Source organism: Plecotus auritus (genome assembly GCF_963455305.1).
Source record: "Plecotus auritus genome assembly, chromosome: 9".
Classification (NCBI taxonomy): domain Eukaryota; kingdom Metazoa; phylum Chordata; class Mammalia; order Chiroptera; family Vespertilionidae; genus Plecotus; species Plecotus auritus.
The window spans coordinates 68,209,375-68,230,570 of NC_137783.1; the positions used below are offsets into that span (position 1 = coordinate 68,209,375).

Genomic DNA, 21,196 nt, shown 5'->3' on the forward strand with positions numbered 1-21,196 from the left:
TTTGAAGTTCAGATAGGATTGTTTTATTTTGCCAAATAAAAATATTTTTTAAAAAGTACATTTTTATTAACTTCAGAGAGGGAGGAAGAGACAGCTAGAAATATCAATGATGAGAGAGAATCATTGATTGGTTGCCTCCTGCACACCCCACAATGGGTATCGAGCCTGCAACCCAGGCACATGCCCTGACCAGAAATCAAACCTGGGACCTCTTGGTCCATGGGATGACTCTCAATCCACTGAGCCACCACAGCTGGGCCCAAATAAGAATATTAAAGTAACTAATTTCTACTCAGACTATCATTGAATTATGTGCAATGAACATTTTAACACTAAAAATAGAAAAATCTCAGGTTGTAAAAATTGAATATATAAATTTATTAAAAATTGCTACATTTTCTTTTATTTATTTTTAATATGCTTTTATTGATTTTTCTTTTTTTGAGAGAGGAAGGGAGAGGGAAAGAAACATCCCTCAGCTGCCTCCTGCACGCCCCCTACTGGGGATCGAACCCAAAACCCAGGCATGTGCCCAGTCTGGGAATTGAACTGTGAACTCTTGGTTCATGGGACAATGCTCAACCAACTGAGCCACACTGGCCAAGGCGCTACATTTTCTTTTCAAATGTCACTGCAGCCAGTGACAATTAGTCTGAGGCATTATATCATGAACAGGTAAGCGTGTTAGTACACAGGGCAGAAGGCGGAGGAGGAAAGCCTTGGGTCTGGGGCTGAGGACAGATGACCTGCAGGACCTTCACCTTGGGAGTCTGCGTGTCTCTGACTCACCCCAGGATTAGAGGCTCAACCCAAATCTGTCTCCATCGCTTATGAAAAACAAAGTCGCACTGATACCAGGGGTCATGGACGTCCGGCCACACCATTCCCATTACATGGCCCGAGGAGGCAGCCCCGGGAAGGCTACCTGTTCTGGCTTCACGGAGCCGCTTGCTGCTGAACTCCCATCCTCAGGGTTTAGAAACCGGCCTGGTCAGAGTCCCATGTGCAGCCGGGACGCCCAGAGAATGGCTCTCTCCCCGAGCAACCACTGAGCCAGCAGCCCAGATGCTCAGCCAGCAGCTCCTGGCCTGGCCAGGAGAGCGGGGGTGGGGAATATTTGCGCAGTGACTGCTGGAGCCCTCTGCACACGCTATTTGCATAGGCTGGCAGGCTCGCCTTCCTGGGAAGAGGGTGTGCGCAGATCACTGGCCAGGGGGGACAGCAGGGAGTCGAGCAGTGTGCAGAGCAGAAGTGCAGAGCAGAAGGCCCTGCAGAGGAGAGAGGTGGGCACCCAGGGTGGGGGTGGGCGGGGAGGCTCATCCCAAGTACCCATCAGGCCGTTGGTTTAGGACACATGTGTTGAATGTCCACTCTGTGCCAGGCCCTGCTGCACTAGAACCATAAAGCACAGATCTCCCCTCAAACACTTCCCCGCCAGTGTGGGAGGCGGACACACCCAGCAGGAGCTATCGGGCTGAAGAAGAGGAGGGCTGGTCTCAAGGGCTGCGTGGAGAGATGAACAAGAGCCCGACAGGAAGATGGGGCAGGGTGAGGTGGAGGCTGGTGCCCAGGCCCGTTCACATGAGAGGCAAATGCCTGTCCAGTCCCCTGCTCCTCCCTGCTCAAGGCACCTCCATCGTTTCAAACTCTCATTTCTTACAACACCCAGGTGGCATTTGGAAGTCCTTAGGAATGGAGACGAGGGGACCTGGAGGCCCTTTTGTGAAGTTGGACTCCCCAGATCCTGTCCCCTGGAAGGCCTGCCTGAGCAGGATGGGCCGCCCCTGAGAATGCTGGGCCCTGGCCAGGTTTCCAGTTCGCAGGCGAAGTCCCACTCCAGGTCCTGTCACCTTGCTCTATGCCAGAAAAGCGTCTCCCAGGCCGCAGGCAAGCCCGGCGCTGGCGCTGCCCCACCAGCCAGGAGCTGCCCTTGGGGCCGTGGGCTGATGCAGGGGAAGCACCAAATTTTCAGGGAGGAAGTTGGTTCTGGTTCAGAGAGAGGAAGTAAGAAGACACCTCCTCTGGGCAGCCTGGCGTGAACCCTCTCATCTCACCAGCAAGAGGGGCAAGTCCTCTCCTCAGACCCCAAAGGAATCACACTTACCCCTAGTGACCGATGCTCTAACCTCCCAAGCCTCAGGTCACCAGCTCACAAGTGGCCTACGGAACCCACCTCCAGGCCCCCAGACGGCCCGTCCGCAGCACGGGTCACTTTAGTACCCTGGCCAGGCTCACACACTGTCTCTGCGACGCTGTCCTCGGGGGCAGCAGATGAATATACAACCCCCCTTCCACAGACCCTATCGGTGGCTAACTGACCACCAACAGGCATTCTTTGTCCTCTGAAAAGACTCAGTCTAACAGCCCTTTAAATAACAGGCTCTCGTGGTAAAGAAACATATTTAGCTGACAAAACTTTGATTTATGCACAACATTTCAAAAACCACTCTTAGGTACAGAGAGGCACGCCTGTGTACCTGGCCCAGACCAAGTGTGCCTGGTTTTCTCAGTATTGCTCAAAGATGGGCTGAGCCAGGTGGAAGGCACAGGTGAGACACTTAGAGATGGAGGACAGCACTGGGAGAGTCTGAGCAGGGTGCTCTCTAGGAAAAGGCCTCCAGAACCTCTCAGGGGCCAAGTGGGAAGAAAAGGGGAACAGAGCCACTCCGATGTGAGAGGTGAGCGGGCAGCTAGGAGCGATACTGTTGCCATAGCAACACTAGCTCCTGTTTGTAAATTTTTAAAATTTTATTTATTTGTTTGTTTGTTTATTGTTAATCCTCACCCACGGATATTTTTCCATTGATTTTTTAGAGAGAGTGGAAAGGAGAGGAAAGACAGAAACATTGATGTGAGAGAAACACATCAATTGGTTGCCACCTGTCCATGCCCCGACCAGGGTCCAGGCCTGGGAGGAGCCTGCAACTGAGGTAGGTGCCCTTGACCAGAATCAAACCCGGGACCCTTTGGTCCTCAGGCTGATGCTCTATCCACTGAGCCACACAGGCCAGGGCAACAATAGCTCATGTCAACTGAGCACATACTATGATCCAAACACTTTCCATTCAAGATCTCATTAATTCCCCTCTTAAAAGCACTGTGAGGTTGATGCTATGATTTCTGCCCATTACACAGACGCAGAAATGGAGGCTGGAGAGATGAGGGAGGAGGTTACCCAGCTACTGCTGGTGGAGCCAAAATTCACGTTCAGGTCTGTCTGTGTGATGCCAGAGCTGGACTTTGACCACTGACTGTGTCTGCAGCCTGACCCAGGACACCGGCAGCAGGTGCCAGAGCCGTCTATGGGGAAATCTTAGGGATGCCAGCTAGGGGGAGGGGCTGCCAGGAAGGAAAGGTGAAACAGGATGTGAGCAGAGGATGCCAGTGGGTTGGGAGGCAAGGGGATTTCAGTGGCCACAGGGGAGGAGGCATCCTGACAGCTGATCAGGACATAGCAGCAGAGGTCCGGGGCCACGCACACGCTAATGTGTGTGTGTGTGTGTTGGGGGTGGGGGCAGCGCGTTAGTAGAACACAGCGCCTACGATCGAGTGGCACCGAATAAAGATACATGGAGTACGTCCCACCTTTTACCATTTGGAGCCTCTATTCCTTTATCTGTCAAAGGAGAACCCTCACTGACCTCCCCCCCCCCTCAGTTACTGTGACAGGGAAACCTATTGGCCAGTGCGCCTTGGCGAGTGCGCGCAGGGGCCGCGGGGGCGTAAAGAGATCCCGTCTAGGAGGGACCTCGGGCCGCGGAGCTTCTGGTGCCTCGGAGCGGCCTCCACGGCCCCTGGGGCTTCCCTTTCTTGAGGTGGAAAAAGCTTCTTTCAGCAGCAGCTGTGGCTCTGGGAGAGCCTCCCGGTTCCTGGAGCTGCCCTGACAGCCCCTGATGGGGGGGGCGGGGGGGAGGAGCCCGCCCGGCCCTGCCCTGGGGGCCCACAGGCGCGGCACCTTCTCACGCACAGGCCCAGGGAGCCCTCCTCGCCCCACCCTGCCTGGCAGCCTGCCCGGCCTCTCAGATACCATCTCTGCCATCCCCATCGGCAAGCCTGGCCAGCCGGGAGGTCTGAGGAGCCGGTGTGGGTGAGGGGCCCTGGAAATGTGGAAAAGTACTGGGGTGTCTGGAGGAGCCAGACCTCCAGGCCACGCCTGGTGCGCCCTCTCCCAGGGCAGCAGGGCCAGGGCAGTCAGGCAGGCTGCTGTGCGCCTGGGCGCCTGGGTCATCCCTTAACCTCCCTGCGCTGCAGTTCCCCGGCTCAGGTGTGGGAGTGATGATGCTGGCCTCCCCGCTGGCATAGGATTAAGTAACATCACATAAGACACAACTTTATGTAAAGTGTCTGGTGCGTCCCATCATCCTTGGCTTGAATCCTGGCTTTAAGCAAGTCCTGTGACTTTTCCCAGCCTCAGGTCTCTCTCTGTAAAAAGGGGATTATAAAATCTCCTGCAAGGTGTCCACTTGTCCCTCGGACCTGGGACCATGTCCCCTCAACTGGCAAAGGGACTCTGCAGCTGTGACTAAGGTTAAGAGCATGGAGGTGGGAGACTGTCCTGCCTTCCCCGGGGCTGGGTGAGGGTGGGGGTGGGGGAGACAGGCTAATCGCACTTGGCATTAAAAGCAGGGCCTCTCTTTCCTGGCTCTAGTCGGACAGAGGGGACCAGGAGGGTCACAGAGGTGGGCGAGGGAGGCGACCCTCCACACAGACCCCAGGAGAGAGGCAGCCCAGCTGACACCGACTTCACCTCGTGAGAGCCACAGTTTATATTATAAATTTAAATTTATTAATATAAATAAAAAAGCAAAACAAACAAACTGCTGCTCCGGGTTAGGTAAAGTGTAAGTGAGATGCGGCGTGGGGGTGTTCAGCCCGCACCTGGGCCTGTCAAGCTGAGGGCTAGCTCCCCTGGGATTGTCCCAACAGTTAGGTTCCATTGGGAGCGCCCGTGGGAGAGGGGCAGAGTTGGCTCTGGTTCAGTCTCACTGGAGTCTGCATCCACCCAAAGCCAGTTCTGAGATCTCCACAGAAAGCCACCCTGCACTTCTGCAGACTCAGGAGAGGGTGCAGACACGCTCTTCTCCCACCTGCATCCTCTCAGCTCTCCCGCTCCTGGGCAGAGAGACGCCTGTCTCCTCTGCTTGTCCCCATGCACCAGCACCCGGTGGCTCCTGCAGATGCTGAACCTGGAGGAACCAACCCTCGGACCCAGAGGGCTTGGTGGTGCTACTTGGGGGCCGTCTGCTCCCAGGGCTCACTAAGACAGGCCCTGGAGAGCCCCCAGGGTCCCTGCTCCGGGCTCCTCTCCCTGCCATGTTCTCAACAGGCTCGGCCACCCAGCACGGGGACTGTAGCCCCACTACAAACCATCTGGGCCTCAGGCCAAAGTGCCAAGGATGGCTGGCAAAGAGGGACAAACTCCCTCCTCTCCAAGAGCAAAGACACTCCTCAACCTACTCAGCAACCACTTCCCACCCAGGCTGTGGGGGTAGCGGGGGACTTTGATGGACAGATTATGGATCTTAGAAAACACTGCCTTTCTAGTATCATCTGCCGCCCATCCAAATGGGTACAAGCCCAGCTCAGCAGCCGCACAGGGAGAGAGAGGAAAAAAAAAATGATGGGTTCTCATTCCTCAGAAAATACCAGGAGCCAATGTTTATTGGTTGGCCACTGCATATCAGAGACTATTCTAAATTATAGATCTTCATTCTAATCCATCCTTACGCCATGCCGGGAAGCAGACACAAGCACAATCCCATAACTACAACTGTTATATTGTTGGTATATCATCTAACTACTAGGGGGAAACATGCTTTGAGTAGGGGCGTCTCATCACACCAGCTACCTTGGCCTAAAACACGCTGTGTGTCTGCCTCTCTGCCAGCCCTACTGCTGGCGGAGGCAGGAGGCTGCGCAGGCTCACACCTGTGCTCTGACACTTCCAGGAACGGTGTCCCTCACACAGCAATGAGGCATCTGAGGGCAGAGGCCAGGTGTGTTGTTTCTGAGTGCCCTGCCCAGGGCCAGGGCAACCTCCACCTCCCACTGCCTGGCATTTCTAGGTCCCTGCCTCCTGGCAGAAGTGACCCACCTCCCTGGGGGTCTGGGGTGACCATGGCTTCTGAGTCTGGGGATGGTGTTTCTAGCTCTCAGTACTTTGCACTTGCTGGGCTGAGGGCAGGCCCCTGCGAGGCAGCAGACATACAACTAGGAAATAAGGCTCGCCCACTCACCCTCCACGGGCCCCTCAATGGTGTTGCTGGGCATTCATGTTTGTAAACAGCCTACGTAGCATCACATGAGCCGAGGACCCAGCTCCATTTTTCCCACGAGCACAGAGTATCTTTTGAAGACTTTTAATACCCACTGTCTTTTTTTCAGGAATGCCATTTTCTATGTAAATTGAGGAAATATTATTACATTTTTACTTTGTTGGAGGTTTACCAAGAGTTAACACTTTGGGAAATTATGGCTTTTGAACTGCCCATCGAGATCCCAGTCAGTCTGTAAGTGTGTCTGTTTTCATGTTGGCAGAAGCATCCCACCGTCTTGTTAAACCTCGACGGGAAGTGTGTGCTAAGGACTCTTACTTGCTGAATTGAAATACATGTTATTTTATTTTAAATTACTTTTTGTTCTCTTTTTATGCCAGTTAGAGAGTCTCACTGATTTTTACTTGTTTTCTCTAAATTTCATTCCAGGACATTAAAGAGGCTTTACAGAACCCTGTAGTAAGGGGCATCTGGGAAGGCCAAGAACCACATGTTTAGAAGGAATGGGGGAGGGGCGTGGCTTGGCTCCTCTGGGACCTGCTGTTGGCTAGAAGGGTGCTGGCAGGCTCTGCCCTCCACCAGCTCCCCCTGAACCCAGGGATGTAGTTAATCTGGAGGAGGCCTCTGAACTTATATCCAACCACATGCCCCTGCAGCCGTATCTGTCACTCCTGGGTCTATTTTTTCGACTGTGTTTGGTACAGTGGGGAGAAAAGGAAGGAGATTATGAATTCACACTCTAAAATCCAACCCCACTGCTCCTCATCTCCTCTCTCTCTCAGCCCTCCTGCCCCCAAATATCCCTGCCTCTGCCTGGAAGGGTGGGGCCAGAGCTGGACCCTGTGGCAAAGAGAAGCAAGCCGGGGGGCCCAGCGTCTCCATCCTCATCCTCACTCTCAGGCCTCTCACAGGGATGGCGCCGAGCCTCCTGGCTCCAAGCCCACCGCCTGCCGCCTGCTGGGCTTCCCTCGCCTCACTGAGCGGGCCGTGGCCATCATCAGGGCGCAGGGCCCTTCCTGTCCTGCGCAGCCTTTGCTGGGTGTTCTCCCCCTGGCGGGGTGCCCTGTGGCCAGGGAGCATGCGCTAGTCTCCGCTGACTCCTCACTAACTGGCTCACTGCAGATCCGTGAATTAAAGGCAAATGCCATCAGGTAATTCCTCCCCTGCCCTCTCCCACTCAGCTGCTCGGGGAGCTCTGAGGCTGCTCTGGGCGGGTGGGGGCGAGGGGTGAGGGCAGAGGGAGCTAATCCTGCCAACACTGAGACCCTCCCCTGCAGCCTGCAGGTTGGGCAGCCACCCCCCCCCCCCAGACTCCCTGGAGCAGCCTCTTCATCACTGTGAAGTCTCAGAGCCTTTCCTAAGGCTGCATTCTGTTGATGTTTAGAGATAGCCACTGAGCCAACTAAATGCTGCGAGTCCACACACACAGCCAGAGAGCCACAGTAGCTCCCATTTTAAAAAACGAAGGAAAATCCCATCTTTTTTATAGCTCAATGCTCTATGGGGCACATGGGGGCAACTGTAAACCTACTTTGCCCCACCCTGTACATGTTCTAGAATCTACCATTGTCTAAGAGGTACTTGCACTCACGCTCACTCACTCACTTGACCCTCACAACAATTCCGTGGGATAAGTATCGTTATTCTCCCCACTTTACAGATGAGGAGAACAAGGGACAAGAAGCTGAAGTACTTGCCCAAGGTCACCCAGCAGGTGGTGCCAAGACCCGGCCCACACGCAGGCAGACTAGCTGCAGGCCTGAACACTTGACCTCGCTGCTAGGCTCTCTCCTTGGCATGGCCCGCTGCTTCCTATAGCAGCACTGCACAGGTCTCTCTTGCATCAGGCTGTCACTCCCCGCTCCCCACCCTGCTCACACCCTCCCAATGCGCCCATTACATGAAGCCAGTCATGCTTGAAAACGCTCCCTACTGACCACAAGGCAGAATTCTTTGCTGGGCATTTAAAGTTCTTCATCACCTGGTCCCACCCACAGCTCAGCCACATCTTCCACCATCTCAGCCTTGGCTGATAGCCGCCCGGCTCCCCGCAGCCACACCCTCACACAGGAGCCTTCACTCGGTGCCTCCAGTGCCTGACAGTCTTGTTGCCCCTCTCTGCCAGTCAACCCCGCCCCCCCCCCCGACTTCTCTGTTGTCACCCATTTTGGACGCCATCTCTTCAGCGATGTCCTCAGCAGAACCCAGAGCTCAGTGCTCTTAACACCTCCCAGGCTCACTGCACAGCATTGCCGTTCACCGTCTTACAAAGGCTCCCTCTGTCCAGACTTGGGGTAACCAGACACCCGAAGCCCCTTATGTTGCCTGCTAGGTCCTTCTGTCTCTGTCCCTAAATTTCAGATGTTTCTTTCCACTGGGTCACACAAGAGCCTAAGTGCTGGGCAGTATCCATATTACCTACTTCCCCTCACGCTCCCCATCTCAGGTGAGAAACAGACACTCTCCTCATTTCTCCTCAAATGAAAAAACAGTGAGAAAAGAGGGGAAGTCAAACGAAGCAGCAGGACATGGCAGGAGAAAGTGATGGGACCATACACAGCCTGCAAGGCCTCAGAAGTCAGCTCATGTTCTCCTTAGGGAAACTGAGGCACAGAAAGATAAAGGCAGCAGCTACCCAGGGGCAGAAGGAGCACTGGCACCTGGGACGCAGAGATCGGTCCTTCTTCATCGCCTCCCAACTTTGTCTTATCTATCTGGAGGCTGAGGGGTGTCCTTGCTGTGGATCACCCACTTCTCCCCACAGGCTCAGGCGGCTTCCAGGGGACCAACAAGTTAACAGGCTAAGCATGAAGCTGCCCAATGAGCCACCTCCCTCATCATGCACCTTCAGGGCTGCAGTCTATCCAGCACCTGGTGGAACTCCCAGTCCCACCAGCTCCCAGTCCCACCAGCTCCCAGTCCCACCAGCTCCCAGTCCCACCAGCTCCCAGTCTCACCAGCTCCCAGTCACACCAGCTCCCAGTCCCACCAGCTCCCAGTCCCACCAACTCCCAGTCCCACCAGCTCCCAGTCCCACCAGCTCCCAGTCTCACCAGCTCCCAGTCCCACCAGCTCCCAGTCCCACCAGCTCCCAGTCACACCAACTCCCAGTCACACCAGCTCCCAGTCCCACCAGCTCCCAGTCACACCAGCTCCCAGTCACACCAGCTCCCAGTCACACCAACTCCCAGTCCCACCAGCTCCCAGTCCCACCAGCTCCCAGTCACACCAGCTCCCAGTCACACCAGCTCCCAGTCACACCAGCTCCCAGTCCCACCAGCTCCCAGTCCCACCAGCTCCCAGTCACACCAGCTCCCAGTCACACCAACTCCCAGTCACACCAGCTCCCAGTCCCACCAGCTCCCAGTCACACCAGCTCCCAGTCCCACCAGCTCCCAGTCCCACCAGCTCCCAGTCACACCAACTCCCAGTCCCACCAGCTCCCAGTCCCACCAGCTCCCAGTCACACCAGCTCCCAGTCCCACCAGCTCCCAGTCCCACCAGCTCCCAGTCCCACCAGCTCCCAGTCACACCAGCTCCCAGTCTCACCAGCTCCCAGTCACACCAGCTCCCAGTTCCACAAGCTCCCAGTCACACCAGCTCCCAGTCTCACCAGCTCCCAGTCACACCAGCTCCCAGTCCCACCAGCTCCCAGTTCCACCAGCTCCCAGTCACACCAGCTCCCAGTCCCACCAGCTCCCAGTTACACCAGCTCCCAGTTCCACCAGCTCCCAGTCACACCAGCTCCCAGTCCCACCAGCTCCCAGTTACACCAGCTCCCAGTCCCACCAGCTCCCAGTCCCACCAGCTCCCAGTCCCACCAGCTCCCAGTCCCACCAGCTCCCAGTCCCACCAGCTCCCAGTCACACCAACTCCCAGTCCCACCAGCTCCCAGTCACATCAGCTCCCAGTCCCACCAGCTCCCAGTTCCACCAGCTCCCAGTCACACCAGCTCCCAGTCCCACCAGCTCCCAGTCCCACCAGCTCCCAGTTCCACCAGCTCCCAGTCACACCAGCTCCCAGTCCCACCAGCTCCCAGTTACACCAGCTCCCAGTCACACCAGCTTGCTGAGGCCTCAGGAAGGCTTCACCCAGGGCAGCGGCTCATCCTTGCTCTCCTGTGTCTGCTAACGCTCAGGCTGCTCCTACAGAACCTCTTCTCCTTCTCCCCACTCCCTCCCCCTCCCACTGCCTCCTGGGTAGTCACGCTCAGCCTCTCCCTAAAGATGGTGCAGGGACGGGAGAGGGAGTGGAGAGCCTGTAGAAGAAGACCCGCCAGGCTTCATGGGAAAGTGGGGAAAATGAGATGCGGGTTCTGGCCTGACCCTGCCAACCGTCCAATTGTGTGCCCTTCAGCAAATTACTTAACCTTCCAGTCTTTCACCAGAACAGGCTGCTGCCTGGGGTCAGAATTCTCACCTGGGTCAGGGGAGCACCACTTGGTTTACGGTGAGGGTAGTGAGGCCAAGCCCCAAGCATCCTGCCCGGAGCCTGCGCTCAGCAAAGTGTTGGTTTTGTCAAAGCCGTGGCCTGGGGATCCCTGGGTGCCGACCTGCAGGCATGCCCGCAGCTGAGCTGGCATGCACGTCAGCCGGGGGGGGGGGGGGGTGGTCAGTGTCTGAGGGCGTCTGAGGGATGGAGGGAGAGGGAGCGCGGGGAGCCTGCCTGGGGCGGGACATGTGCAGTGACCAACAGGGAAGAGCTCCATTTTCTGTGCAAGTAAGCGCGGCTCGGAGCCTCTACCCCTCCCCAATCCCCCTTTACAGACCCCCGTCACGTCTGTTCTTGTCAGTGACAGGAGTCCAAAGCCCTTGGGGGGGGGGGGGGCGGGCACGTACTCTCTAGGGAGGCCCCATCCTGGCAACAGCCAGGAAACTTTTTCCCAACTCGGGGAGAGACCACACCCCAAAAGATGTCCAAAGGCCAGGAACCTCTCTGTTGGCTACCCCAGGCCAGAGGGGCTGCCCCAGCCGTGTCCAAAGCATGAGGGTTTCTCAAGAAAGATTGCACTTGCAGCCGAGTCCATGGGGCCTATGACGTGGGCCACCCCTGGGCCGGGATGGGGGGGCCACATCTTGGTGTGGGCTGGGCTCCCCACCTGGGCATCTCACCCAAGGGCTGGAGGCTGGATCCTCAGTCTCAGGGCAGGAAGCTTGGGGCACAGGCCCCATCTCCTCTGTGTAGGACTCAGGCAGGATCACAGAATCCGCGGGATCAAAGCAGACCCAGCCCAGCTATCCCTTAGGTAAGAATCTGTCTCCTATTAAAGACTGCGAGTGAGAAGCCGAGTGATACCAGTGCTACCCGCAGGCAGTGTCCCAGCCTCCCTCCCTGGTAGCTGATCCAGCGTTTACTGAGCCGCTGGCTGCGGGTGCTTCCTCCTAGCCCGAAGAGAGGGCTCCGGGTGAAGTCTCTGCTTCAGGTCTCGGTGAAGAGGGAGGGGCTGGCCTCCATTGTCAGCGAACGTCCCCAAGGAAAGCCATGGCAAAGCTGCCTTCCGAGAAGTTCTGGCTCAGGACTCAAGCTCATTCCTTTCCGACTGTGAGGGACACACCCAGAGTGAAGTCTTTCAGGAAACGTTAGCAGTGGCATCAAATCCTCTACAGATGAAGGAGGAAACATGTCTGTGTGTCACCTCCCGCCCCACCCCAGGCTTCCGTCTAAACCTGGGCTCGGATGTTTAAAGCGGGAAGAGACTCCAGTGCTCACCCAATGCACGACCACTTGGGGGCCATCTTCCCTTCCCCACGGACACCCCCTCTCCAGTCTACTTTTCTCTGCCTAACCAACGTCTACTCACCCTTCAGAGCGTGACACAAATATTCCTTCTCCATGAAGCCTGCCTGAGATTCCCATTTCTGTTTGACACCACGCTTTTTAAAATACGTGTGTGTGTGTGTGTGTGTGTGTGTGTGTGTGTGTGTGTGTGTTGATTTCAGAAAGGAAGGGAGAGGGAGAGATGGAAGCATCAATGATGAGAGAGAATCACTGATCGGCTGCCTCCTGGATGCCCACTTGGGGATCAAGCCTGCAACCCAGGCATGTGCCCTGACCGGGAATCAAACATCCTGTTTCATAGGTCAACGCTCAACCAATGAGCCATGCCGGCCAGATGACACCATGCTTTTTACATATCTGTAGTAAGCATTAGACTGTATTATACGTATTCACTCAAGAGTCTCTATCTCACCCAGCTGGTGTGGCTCAGTGGTTGAGCGTCGGCCTGTGAACCAAGAGGTCGCTGGTTTGGTTCCCAGTCAGGGCACGTGCCCGGGTTGTGGGCTTGATCCCCATTGGGGGGCGTGCAGGAGGCAGCTGATGGATGATGTTTCCGTCTCCTCGATGTTTCTATCTCTCTCTCCATCTCCCTTCCTCTCTCTGTAAAAATAAATTTAAAAAACCATACAATTGAAATACTTTTTTTTTTTTTAAAAAAAGAGTCTTTATTTCTCTGTTCCCTGCTCCCTCCCCACTTCCCTTTCCCTCTCATTCTCCCTCTCTCCCTACCCCCACACTTCATACTGGACTGTGGACTCCTCCAGGGCAGGAACCACATATTAGTTTTCTTTGTATTCCTATACCTGACATAGCACATTCCCCCTAACCCCAACCCAAGTTTATGAAATAAATTTATTCTGCAGCTGAGAAAATTCAGACCAAAACTACTAAGCGACCTGACCAAGGTTATCTAGCTGGTTAGTGGCAGGAACCGGACCAAAGCCAGGCTTCTGATGCGCTCGAGCCTCTCCTCCTCTCTCTGACTCACTCCGGGACCCTCCAGCACTGCTCCTCTTGTCTCAGCTTAGTCTCCTCCCAACAAACTGCAGGCCTTCTGCTCCTGACACATTCCTTGTCCCAGCTGCACCCAGGCTTCCCATTGGCTGCTAACCCTAAGAGAAAAATCTTTTCTTTCCTCTCCACCCTTCTCTTCACACATTCACATCCATCCATCCTGTGATCCATCCAGCGCTGCCTAACCCCACCCAAGTCCCTCCCTGACTAACCCCAACCCACCTACCCAATTTCCTGCAAAGGCGCCAGGCCCGCGCCTGCACTGTCCTGCTGAGCGCAGCCACTCCCTCACTCCGAGCTCTCTCAGTGCCTGTTTCCCCTTTTCGTCCACTATCTCCTTCCTGCAAACCAGAAATCCCATGAGAAATCCAGGTACCGCACACTCGGCACCTCCATAAATTCCCCTACACATGGTCAGACGGTGCAAACAAGCGCGGCCAGGAGGCGACTCGGGGAGCTCTGCGGGGAAAGAGCTGCGTCTTAGACTCTGGACCACGTCCAGCTCTCAGTCCGTTCTAAGAGGCGCTGCAAGGTCAGTGCTCTTTTGAGGGGAGAGTGAAAGAGACCCAGACACTGGATTGTGGGTTGGCGGCGGAAGCCCTTTAAATGCCCCTTCCAATCTTCAAATGTAGGGTCTTTGAATAAACACTTAATCTTTTTGGTTTCTCCCACACCTGGTGTAGTAAAAATGACCCCCCAAATTAATTGAATAAAGGTTTTGTTTTGAAAGACCTTACCTGCCTGTTGAAATCTAGGCTGTTTCGGTCATTTCCTGGAAGAGATAAAACGAATATTAGTTGCCAGCAGGATTGGAAGAGACCGAAGGTTAGAGGAAAACAGGATGTTGAGAGAAGCTTGTCTTTATTTTTAAAAAGAACATCCACTTTCCTATGATTAGGATCTCCTGCTTATCCTGTTTCCTAGAAAGGTCTTCAGAACATTTCCTCCAGAAAGGCTGATAACCAGGGAACAAGTAGACTGACTTGCCCAAGGTCACAAAGCGGCCGTAGGATTAGAATTTGCCAGACCAGAATGGGGGTCTGTGGCACTCCCTGAGACAGAAGCTGTTACAGTACTTTACGGGTGAGCAAAGAAGGAGCAGCCAGGCATCCTAAAGGGACTGCCATGAGGCCAGAAGTCCTCCCACATCCCAGCCCTCCAGGGTAATGCCATCTTAGTCACGTCAGGTAGACAGGGGGCAGTCCTGTTTCTCCCCACCCTCCACTTCCATCTCCTGCCTTGTTCATCTTTTTCCTTTTGTAATAAAAGTTAAATATGTGCTGAATAAAGAAAACTTGTGGTACAGAAAAAGTATACAGTAGCAGGAAAATCACTCGGTTGAGAGGCAACTGTAATTAATATTTTGTATATATTATGGTTGTTTTTATGCTTCTTTTTCTCGTTGATAAATACTAGTCTGTATCAATTATTACCATGAGTTTTCTAGTAAGCATCACACATATTTCTCCTATACCATTAAGGAACATTAAAAATATTTCCCTGTGGCACAGCCAGCGTGGCTCAGGGGTTGAACATCAACCTATGAAGCAGGAGGTCACAGTTTGATTCCCAGTCAGGACACATGCCCAGGTTGTAAGCTTGATCCCCAGTGTGGGGCGTGCAGGAGGCAGCTGATCAATGATTCTCTCTCATTATTGATGTTTCTATCTCTCTCTCCCTTCCTCTCTGAAATCAATAAAAATACTTAAAAAAATATTTAGCTATGCTTGCACACATAATTTTTAATGGCTACCTAATATTCCACCCTGTGGACATACCATAATTTGCTTAAACATATAGCTGTTGTTTGGAAATCATTTCTATTCTTTGCTGTAATAAAGTGTTTTATGCACATAGCTTTCTAGTGCAGGAGCAGCCAAACAACCTTCCTTATAAAGCCAAGGAAAATAACTATTTATTCTGGACAAGAAAAAGCTAAAGAACTTTACCATCACTAAGTCAGTATTACAAAAACACATTAAAAATTAATTTAAGAAGAAAAAATTTAAAAATGAATAATAAAGTGACAATAAGTAGATACCTGTCAATAATTACTTTAAATGTTGGTGAAATAAATGTTCCAATTAAAAGACATCATGGGGCTAACTAGATCAGAAAACAAGCCTAATACATTTGTCGCCTACAAGAGACCCACTTCAGATTAAAAGACACTCACAGACTGAAAGTAGAGGGATAAAAAATATTTTTTATGAAAATAGAAGAAAGATGGGTAGCAATACTTATATTAGACAAAATAGACTTTAAAACAAAGGCAATAACAAGAGATGAAGACAGACATTTTATAATGATAATGGTACCAACCCAACAAGAAGATATAACCCTTATAAATATTTAGGCACCCACCGTAGGAGCACCTAAATACATAAAACAAATATTGGTGGACACAAAGAGTAAGACAATAATGGCAGGGGACTTTAACACCCTGTCAATGTCCATGGACAGAAAATCAAGAAGGAAAGAGTGGCCTTAAATAACACATTAGACTGGGTGGATTTAATTGATATTATTGGAACATTTCATGCCAAAGTAGTAGAATATAAATAAATTCTTTTCAAGTGCACATGGAAACTGTTCCAGACTAGACACATGTTAGGTCACAAAATATGTCTCAACAAATTTGAGAAGATCAAAATCAGATTAAGCATCTTTTCCAATCACAATGATATGAAACTAGAAATCAATAACAAAACTGAAAAACACATTGAGGCCAAATAGCATGTTACTAAACAATAAATATGTAAACAACAAGATCAAGGAGGAAATCAAAAGATACATTGAAACAAATGAAAATGAAAACAAAATAACTCAAAACTTATGGGACACAGCCAAAGTAGTTCTAAGAGGGAAAGTCATGGTAATACAGGCCTACCTTAAGAAATAAGAAACATGTCAAATAAACCATCTAACCTTCCACCTACAGGAACTAGAAAATAATAACAAACAAAGCCAAAGTGAGTAGAAGAAAAGAGAGAATAAAGATCAGAGTGGAAATAAAGAAAACAGATTCTAAAGAACAATACAAAAGATCAATGAGCCTGGCCAGTGTGGCTCATTGGTTGGACATCTACCTATGAATCAGGAGGTCACGGTTTGATTCCTGTTCAGGGCAAATGCCCAGGTTGTGGGCTTGATCCCCATTGTTCAGAAGGCAGCTGAACAATGATTCTCTCTCATCACTGATGTTTCTATCTCTCTCTCCCTCTCCCTTCCTCTCTGAAATGGGTAAAAAAATATATATTTTTTAAATTTTTAAGAAAGATCAATGAAACCAAGAGCTAGTTCTTTTATTTTTTTATTTTTTTTAAAATATATTTTATTGATATTTTACAGAGAGGAAGGGAGAGGGATAGAGAGCTAGAAACATCGATGAGAGAGAAACATCGATCAGCTGCCTCCTGCACACCTCCCACTGGGGATGTGCCCGCAACCAAGGTACATGCCCTTGACCGGAATCGAACCCGGGACCCTTCAGTCCGCAGGCCGACGCTCCATCCACTGAGCCAAACCGGTTTCGGCAGAGCTAGTTCTATAAAAGATAAACAAGATTGATATTTATTGAACCAGACTCATCAAGAAAAAAAAGAGAGAGAAACCAAATAAACAAAATCAGAAATGAAAGAGGAATAGTGACAACTAACACCACAGAAATACAAAAAACTATAGGAAAATTTTACAAACAATTACATGCCGACAAACTAGACAATCAAGAAGAAATAGATCAATTCCTAGAAACATACAATCTGGCCCTAGCCAGTGGATAGAGTGTTGGCCTGTGAACCGAAGGGTCCTGGGTTCAATTCTGGTCAATGGCACATACCTTGGTTGTAGATTTGATTCCCCGGCCCTGGTAGGGGCACATGTGTGAGGCAACCAATCAATGAGTCTCTCTCACACATTGATGTTTCTCTCTCTGTGTCTCTCCCAATCCTTTTCACTCTTTCTAAAAATCAATGGGATAATATCCTCAGGTAAGGCCTTGTTAACAAAAAGGAAAGAAAGAAAGAAAGAAAGAAAGAAAGAAAGAAAGAAAGAAAGAAAGAAAGAAAGAAAGAAAGAAAGAAAGAAAGAAAGAGAAAGAAAAGAAGGAAGGAAGGAAGGAAGAATCTGCCAAGACTGAATAAAGAAGTAACAGAAAATCTGAACAGAACAATAACTAGAATATTCAAGAACATATGAAATGGAATCAGTAATTTAAAAAAACAAAACTCCCAACAAATAAAAGTCCTGGACCAGATGACTTCACAGGGGAATTTTACCAAATAATTGCAAGAAGATTTAACACCTATCCTTCTCAAACTATTCCAAAAATTGAAGAGGGGGGAAGGCTTCCAAATTCATTTTATGCACACACCCAGCATTACCCTAATTTTAAAGCCAGACAAAGGCATACAAAAAAAAATAGAGAAAAGTATATGCCAATATTCCTGATGAATAGAGATGCAAAACCCCTAAAAACACACACACACACACACACACACACACACACACACACACACACAAAACACAGCAAATTGAATTCAGAAATACATTAAAAAGATTATACACCATGATCAAGTAGGATTTATTCCTGGGATGCAAGGTTGGTTTAATATCCACAGATCAATTAGCATAATATACCACATACATAAAACAAAGCATAATAACCATATGACCATAACAATAGTTGCAGAAATAGCATATGACAAAATCCATCCATTTATGATAAAAAGTCTCAGCAAAGTAGGAAGAGAGAAAACATACCTCAACATAATAAAGGTTATAAGTGACAAACCCACAGCTAACATCCTATACAATGATGAAAAGCTAAAAACATTTTCCTTAAGATCAGGAAAAAGAAGAAATTGTCCACTTTTAACACTTTTATTCAACATAGTGGAGGATGTCCTAGACTTAGCAATCAGATGAGAAAAATAAAGAAAAGGCATTCAAATTGGAAAGGCAAAAGTAAAACTCATTATTTGCAGATGACATGATATTATACATAGAGAACCCTAAAGATTCCACCAAAAGACTGCAAGAACTGATAAATGAATTCAGTAAAAAAATAGTATTTGGATATTGGTTGCATTTTAATCACCAATTATGAACTATCAGAAAGAGAAATTACACAATTTCCCTCTTTTTCTCCTTGGCTGATTAAAGATTGGCCACTCTCATGAACAACACACCAACTATCCAGACCAGGAAGTTCATCACCAACAGGCTACTGAACGGAAATAAATGTCCATTAACATCCTTCAACCAGGGCATACAATAGTACCTAAGAGAGAAATATGGGAAAACTAGCCAAAATGCAGAAGCCCACACCTGATGCCATCTTTGTATTTGGATTCAGAAACCGCTTTGGTGTTGGCAAGACAACCAGCTTTGCCATGATTCATGATTCCTTCGGTTATGCAAAGAAAAATGAACCCAAACATAGATATGTAAGTCATGGCCTGTCTGAGAAGAAGACCTCAAGAAAACAGCAAAGGAATGCAAGAACAGAATGAGAAAGGCCAGGGGACTGCAAAGGCCAGTGTTGGTGCTGCAAACAGTGGGCTGAAGACTGGACAACAGGAGTAAAGGTTCTCCAGCGACTTTATCAGTGGTGACTGCAGATTTCCCATGAGAGGGTTAATGAACTAAAAAACTTTTAAGTAAAAAAGAAAAAGAAAACAACCCCATTTAAGTACAATTGCATCAAAGGACCTGTACTCAGAAAAGTATAAGACATTGAAGAAAGAAATTGAGGAAGATGCAAATAGATGGAAGCATATACGGTCTCATGGATAGGAAGACTTACTATTGTTAAAGTGTCTATACCACTCAAAGCAATCTGGAGAGTCAATGCAATCCGTATCAAGATGCCAGTGGCATTTCTCACAGAACTGGAGCCAATAGTCCTGCCATTGACATGGACCTAAAGAGACCCTGATGGCCCAAGCAATCCGGAAGGGAAAGAACACCACTTGGCATCAAACTATACCACAGCCATGTGACCACAGCAGCGTGGGACTGGCATAGGAACAGACACGCAGATCAATGCAGTGGACACAAAGGCCAGAAACAAACCAACAGCAATGTGGTCAATTAGTCTGTGACAACAGAGGCAAGACTATGCAAAGGGGGGAAAGGCAGTCTATTCAATAAATGGTGCTTGGAAAACTGGACAACACATGCAAAAGAGTAAAACTGAGTCATTTTCTCATACCACACATAAGAATACACTCAAAATGGATTTCAGACTTAAATGTAAGACTACAAACCATGTCACTCTTAGAAAAAAGCATAACAGCCAACTCTCCAATGTTGCTCTTAGCAGTATTTTTTTTTTTTTTTTGGTAAGTATCCTCGGGCAAGGGAAATAAAAGCAAAACTGAACAAATGAGACTCCACGAAACTAAACAGATTATACTCAGCAAAGGAAACCATCAGAAAAACAAAAAGACAACCTACTGAATAGGAGAAGGTATTTGCCCATGACACATCTGATAAGGAGTTAATGTCCAACATACGTAAGAAACTCAGACAACTTAACACCAGAAAGACAAAAATCCAATTAAAAATGGGCAGAGGACCTGAACAGACACTTTTCCAAAGAGGACGTGCACATGGCCTATAGACATATGAAACGATGGTCTACAGCACTGATGCCCAGGGAGACGCCAGCTACCACAGCGAGGTGTCACCGCACACCTGTCAGTGGCTGCCATCTGCAAACAACAGACAGGTGCTGTGAGGATGTGGGAAAGGGAACCCCTGGGCACTGTGGGTGAAATCGTCATTAGTGCAGCCACTGTTAAAAACCTTTATGGAGTTTCCTCAAAAAATTAAAAATAGAGCCATTGTTTGACCCACAAATTCCACTTCTGGGTATTTATCTGAAGAAATCCAAAACACTAATTCAAAAAGACATATGCACTCCTATGTTCATTGAAGCATTATGTATATAGCCAAGATATGGAAGCAACCTAAGCATCCATTGATAGATGTAGGGATAAAGAAGACCTGGTGCATATATGCAATGTAATATTACTCAGATATAAAAAAGAGTAAAATCTTCCATTTGTGTCAACACGAATGTACATAGAGGGTATCATGCTAAGTGAAAAAAGTCACACAAAGAAAGACAAATACCATAGGATTTCACTTATATGTGGAATCTAAAAACAAAATAAACAAACAAAAAAGAAACAAACATAGACACAGAACAAACTGATGGTCGCCAGGGGGAAGAGGGCTTGGAGGATTGGGTGAAAGGGTGAAGGGATGGAGAATTACAAACTGGCAGTTATAACACAGTCAGCATAACGAACACAGTCAATAACATGTGATAGCCATGTACAGGGTCAGGTAGGTATTGGACTCATCGAGGTGATCATTTCATAAGTTATACGTATACGTATATGTATATGAATATGCATAGGTATATGTATATAATCACTATATTGTACACTGAACATAATCTAATATTGTATGTCAATTGTAATTGAAAATTTAAAAAAAAAAGAAAATGACTATTACATACCATATACGCAGAGCCTAGCACTCTACTTAACAGAGAGCTCAAAATATATTGATTTAATCTATGACAAAGGAGGCAAGAATACACAATGGGGTAAAGACAGGAGCTCAAAATGTCTTGACTTAATGAGTGAATTAATGAACAAGTGAATACACTCAGAACTTGCAATCAGAAAATTCTTCTGCTTTTCATTGGACCTTCAATAGCGTTGGAATAAAGTCCATATTTCTTAGAATAGGATGGAATTAGTGCACTGGGCAACCTGGTTCCTGCCTACCACCTCTGCTTTGTCTTCTTCCACTCGCTGTCCCGCTGCTTTCCTGCCGGGCACCCTGCACGGCAGCCCATCGAATGATCACTCATGTCTAACCCCACACGCTCATGGGCCCATCCCTCCTGCACGGTCCCCGTTCACACAGCCTCTCCCCTCTGGAGCCAAGCAGCCTCTCCACCAGCCACCGGTGTGCATCCTGTGCCTCCTCATTTGTCTGTGTGCTCTTTCTCCCCTAGGCCATGGGCTCCTTGAGAACTGGGACGATGACACTCAATCTTATGCCCTCATTGGCCTCCACAGGTCCTAACACAGGTCAGAGGCTCAAGA

At 49.6% G+C, this 21,196-nt stretch overlaps 1 protein-coding gene across 1 annotated transcript in view; it reads right to left on the reverse strand.

Moving 5' to 3' along the window:
* Positions 1–21,196, reverse strand: part of POU2F3 (POU class 2 homeobox 3) — a gene marked incomplete at both ends in the record, with an annotated part of 84,424 nt that overhangs the window by 36,202 nt on the left and 27,026 nt on the right. Inside the window, one exon of the mRNA XM_080687472.1 lies at positions 13,805–13,839. Coding sequence (XP_080543598.1) covers positions 13,805–13,839 — 35 coding nt within the window. The remainder of the gene's footprint in view (positions 1–13,804; positions 13,840–21,196) is intronic.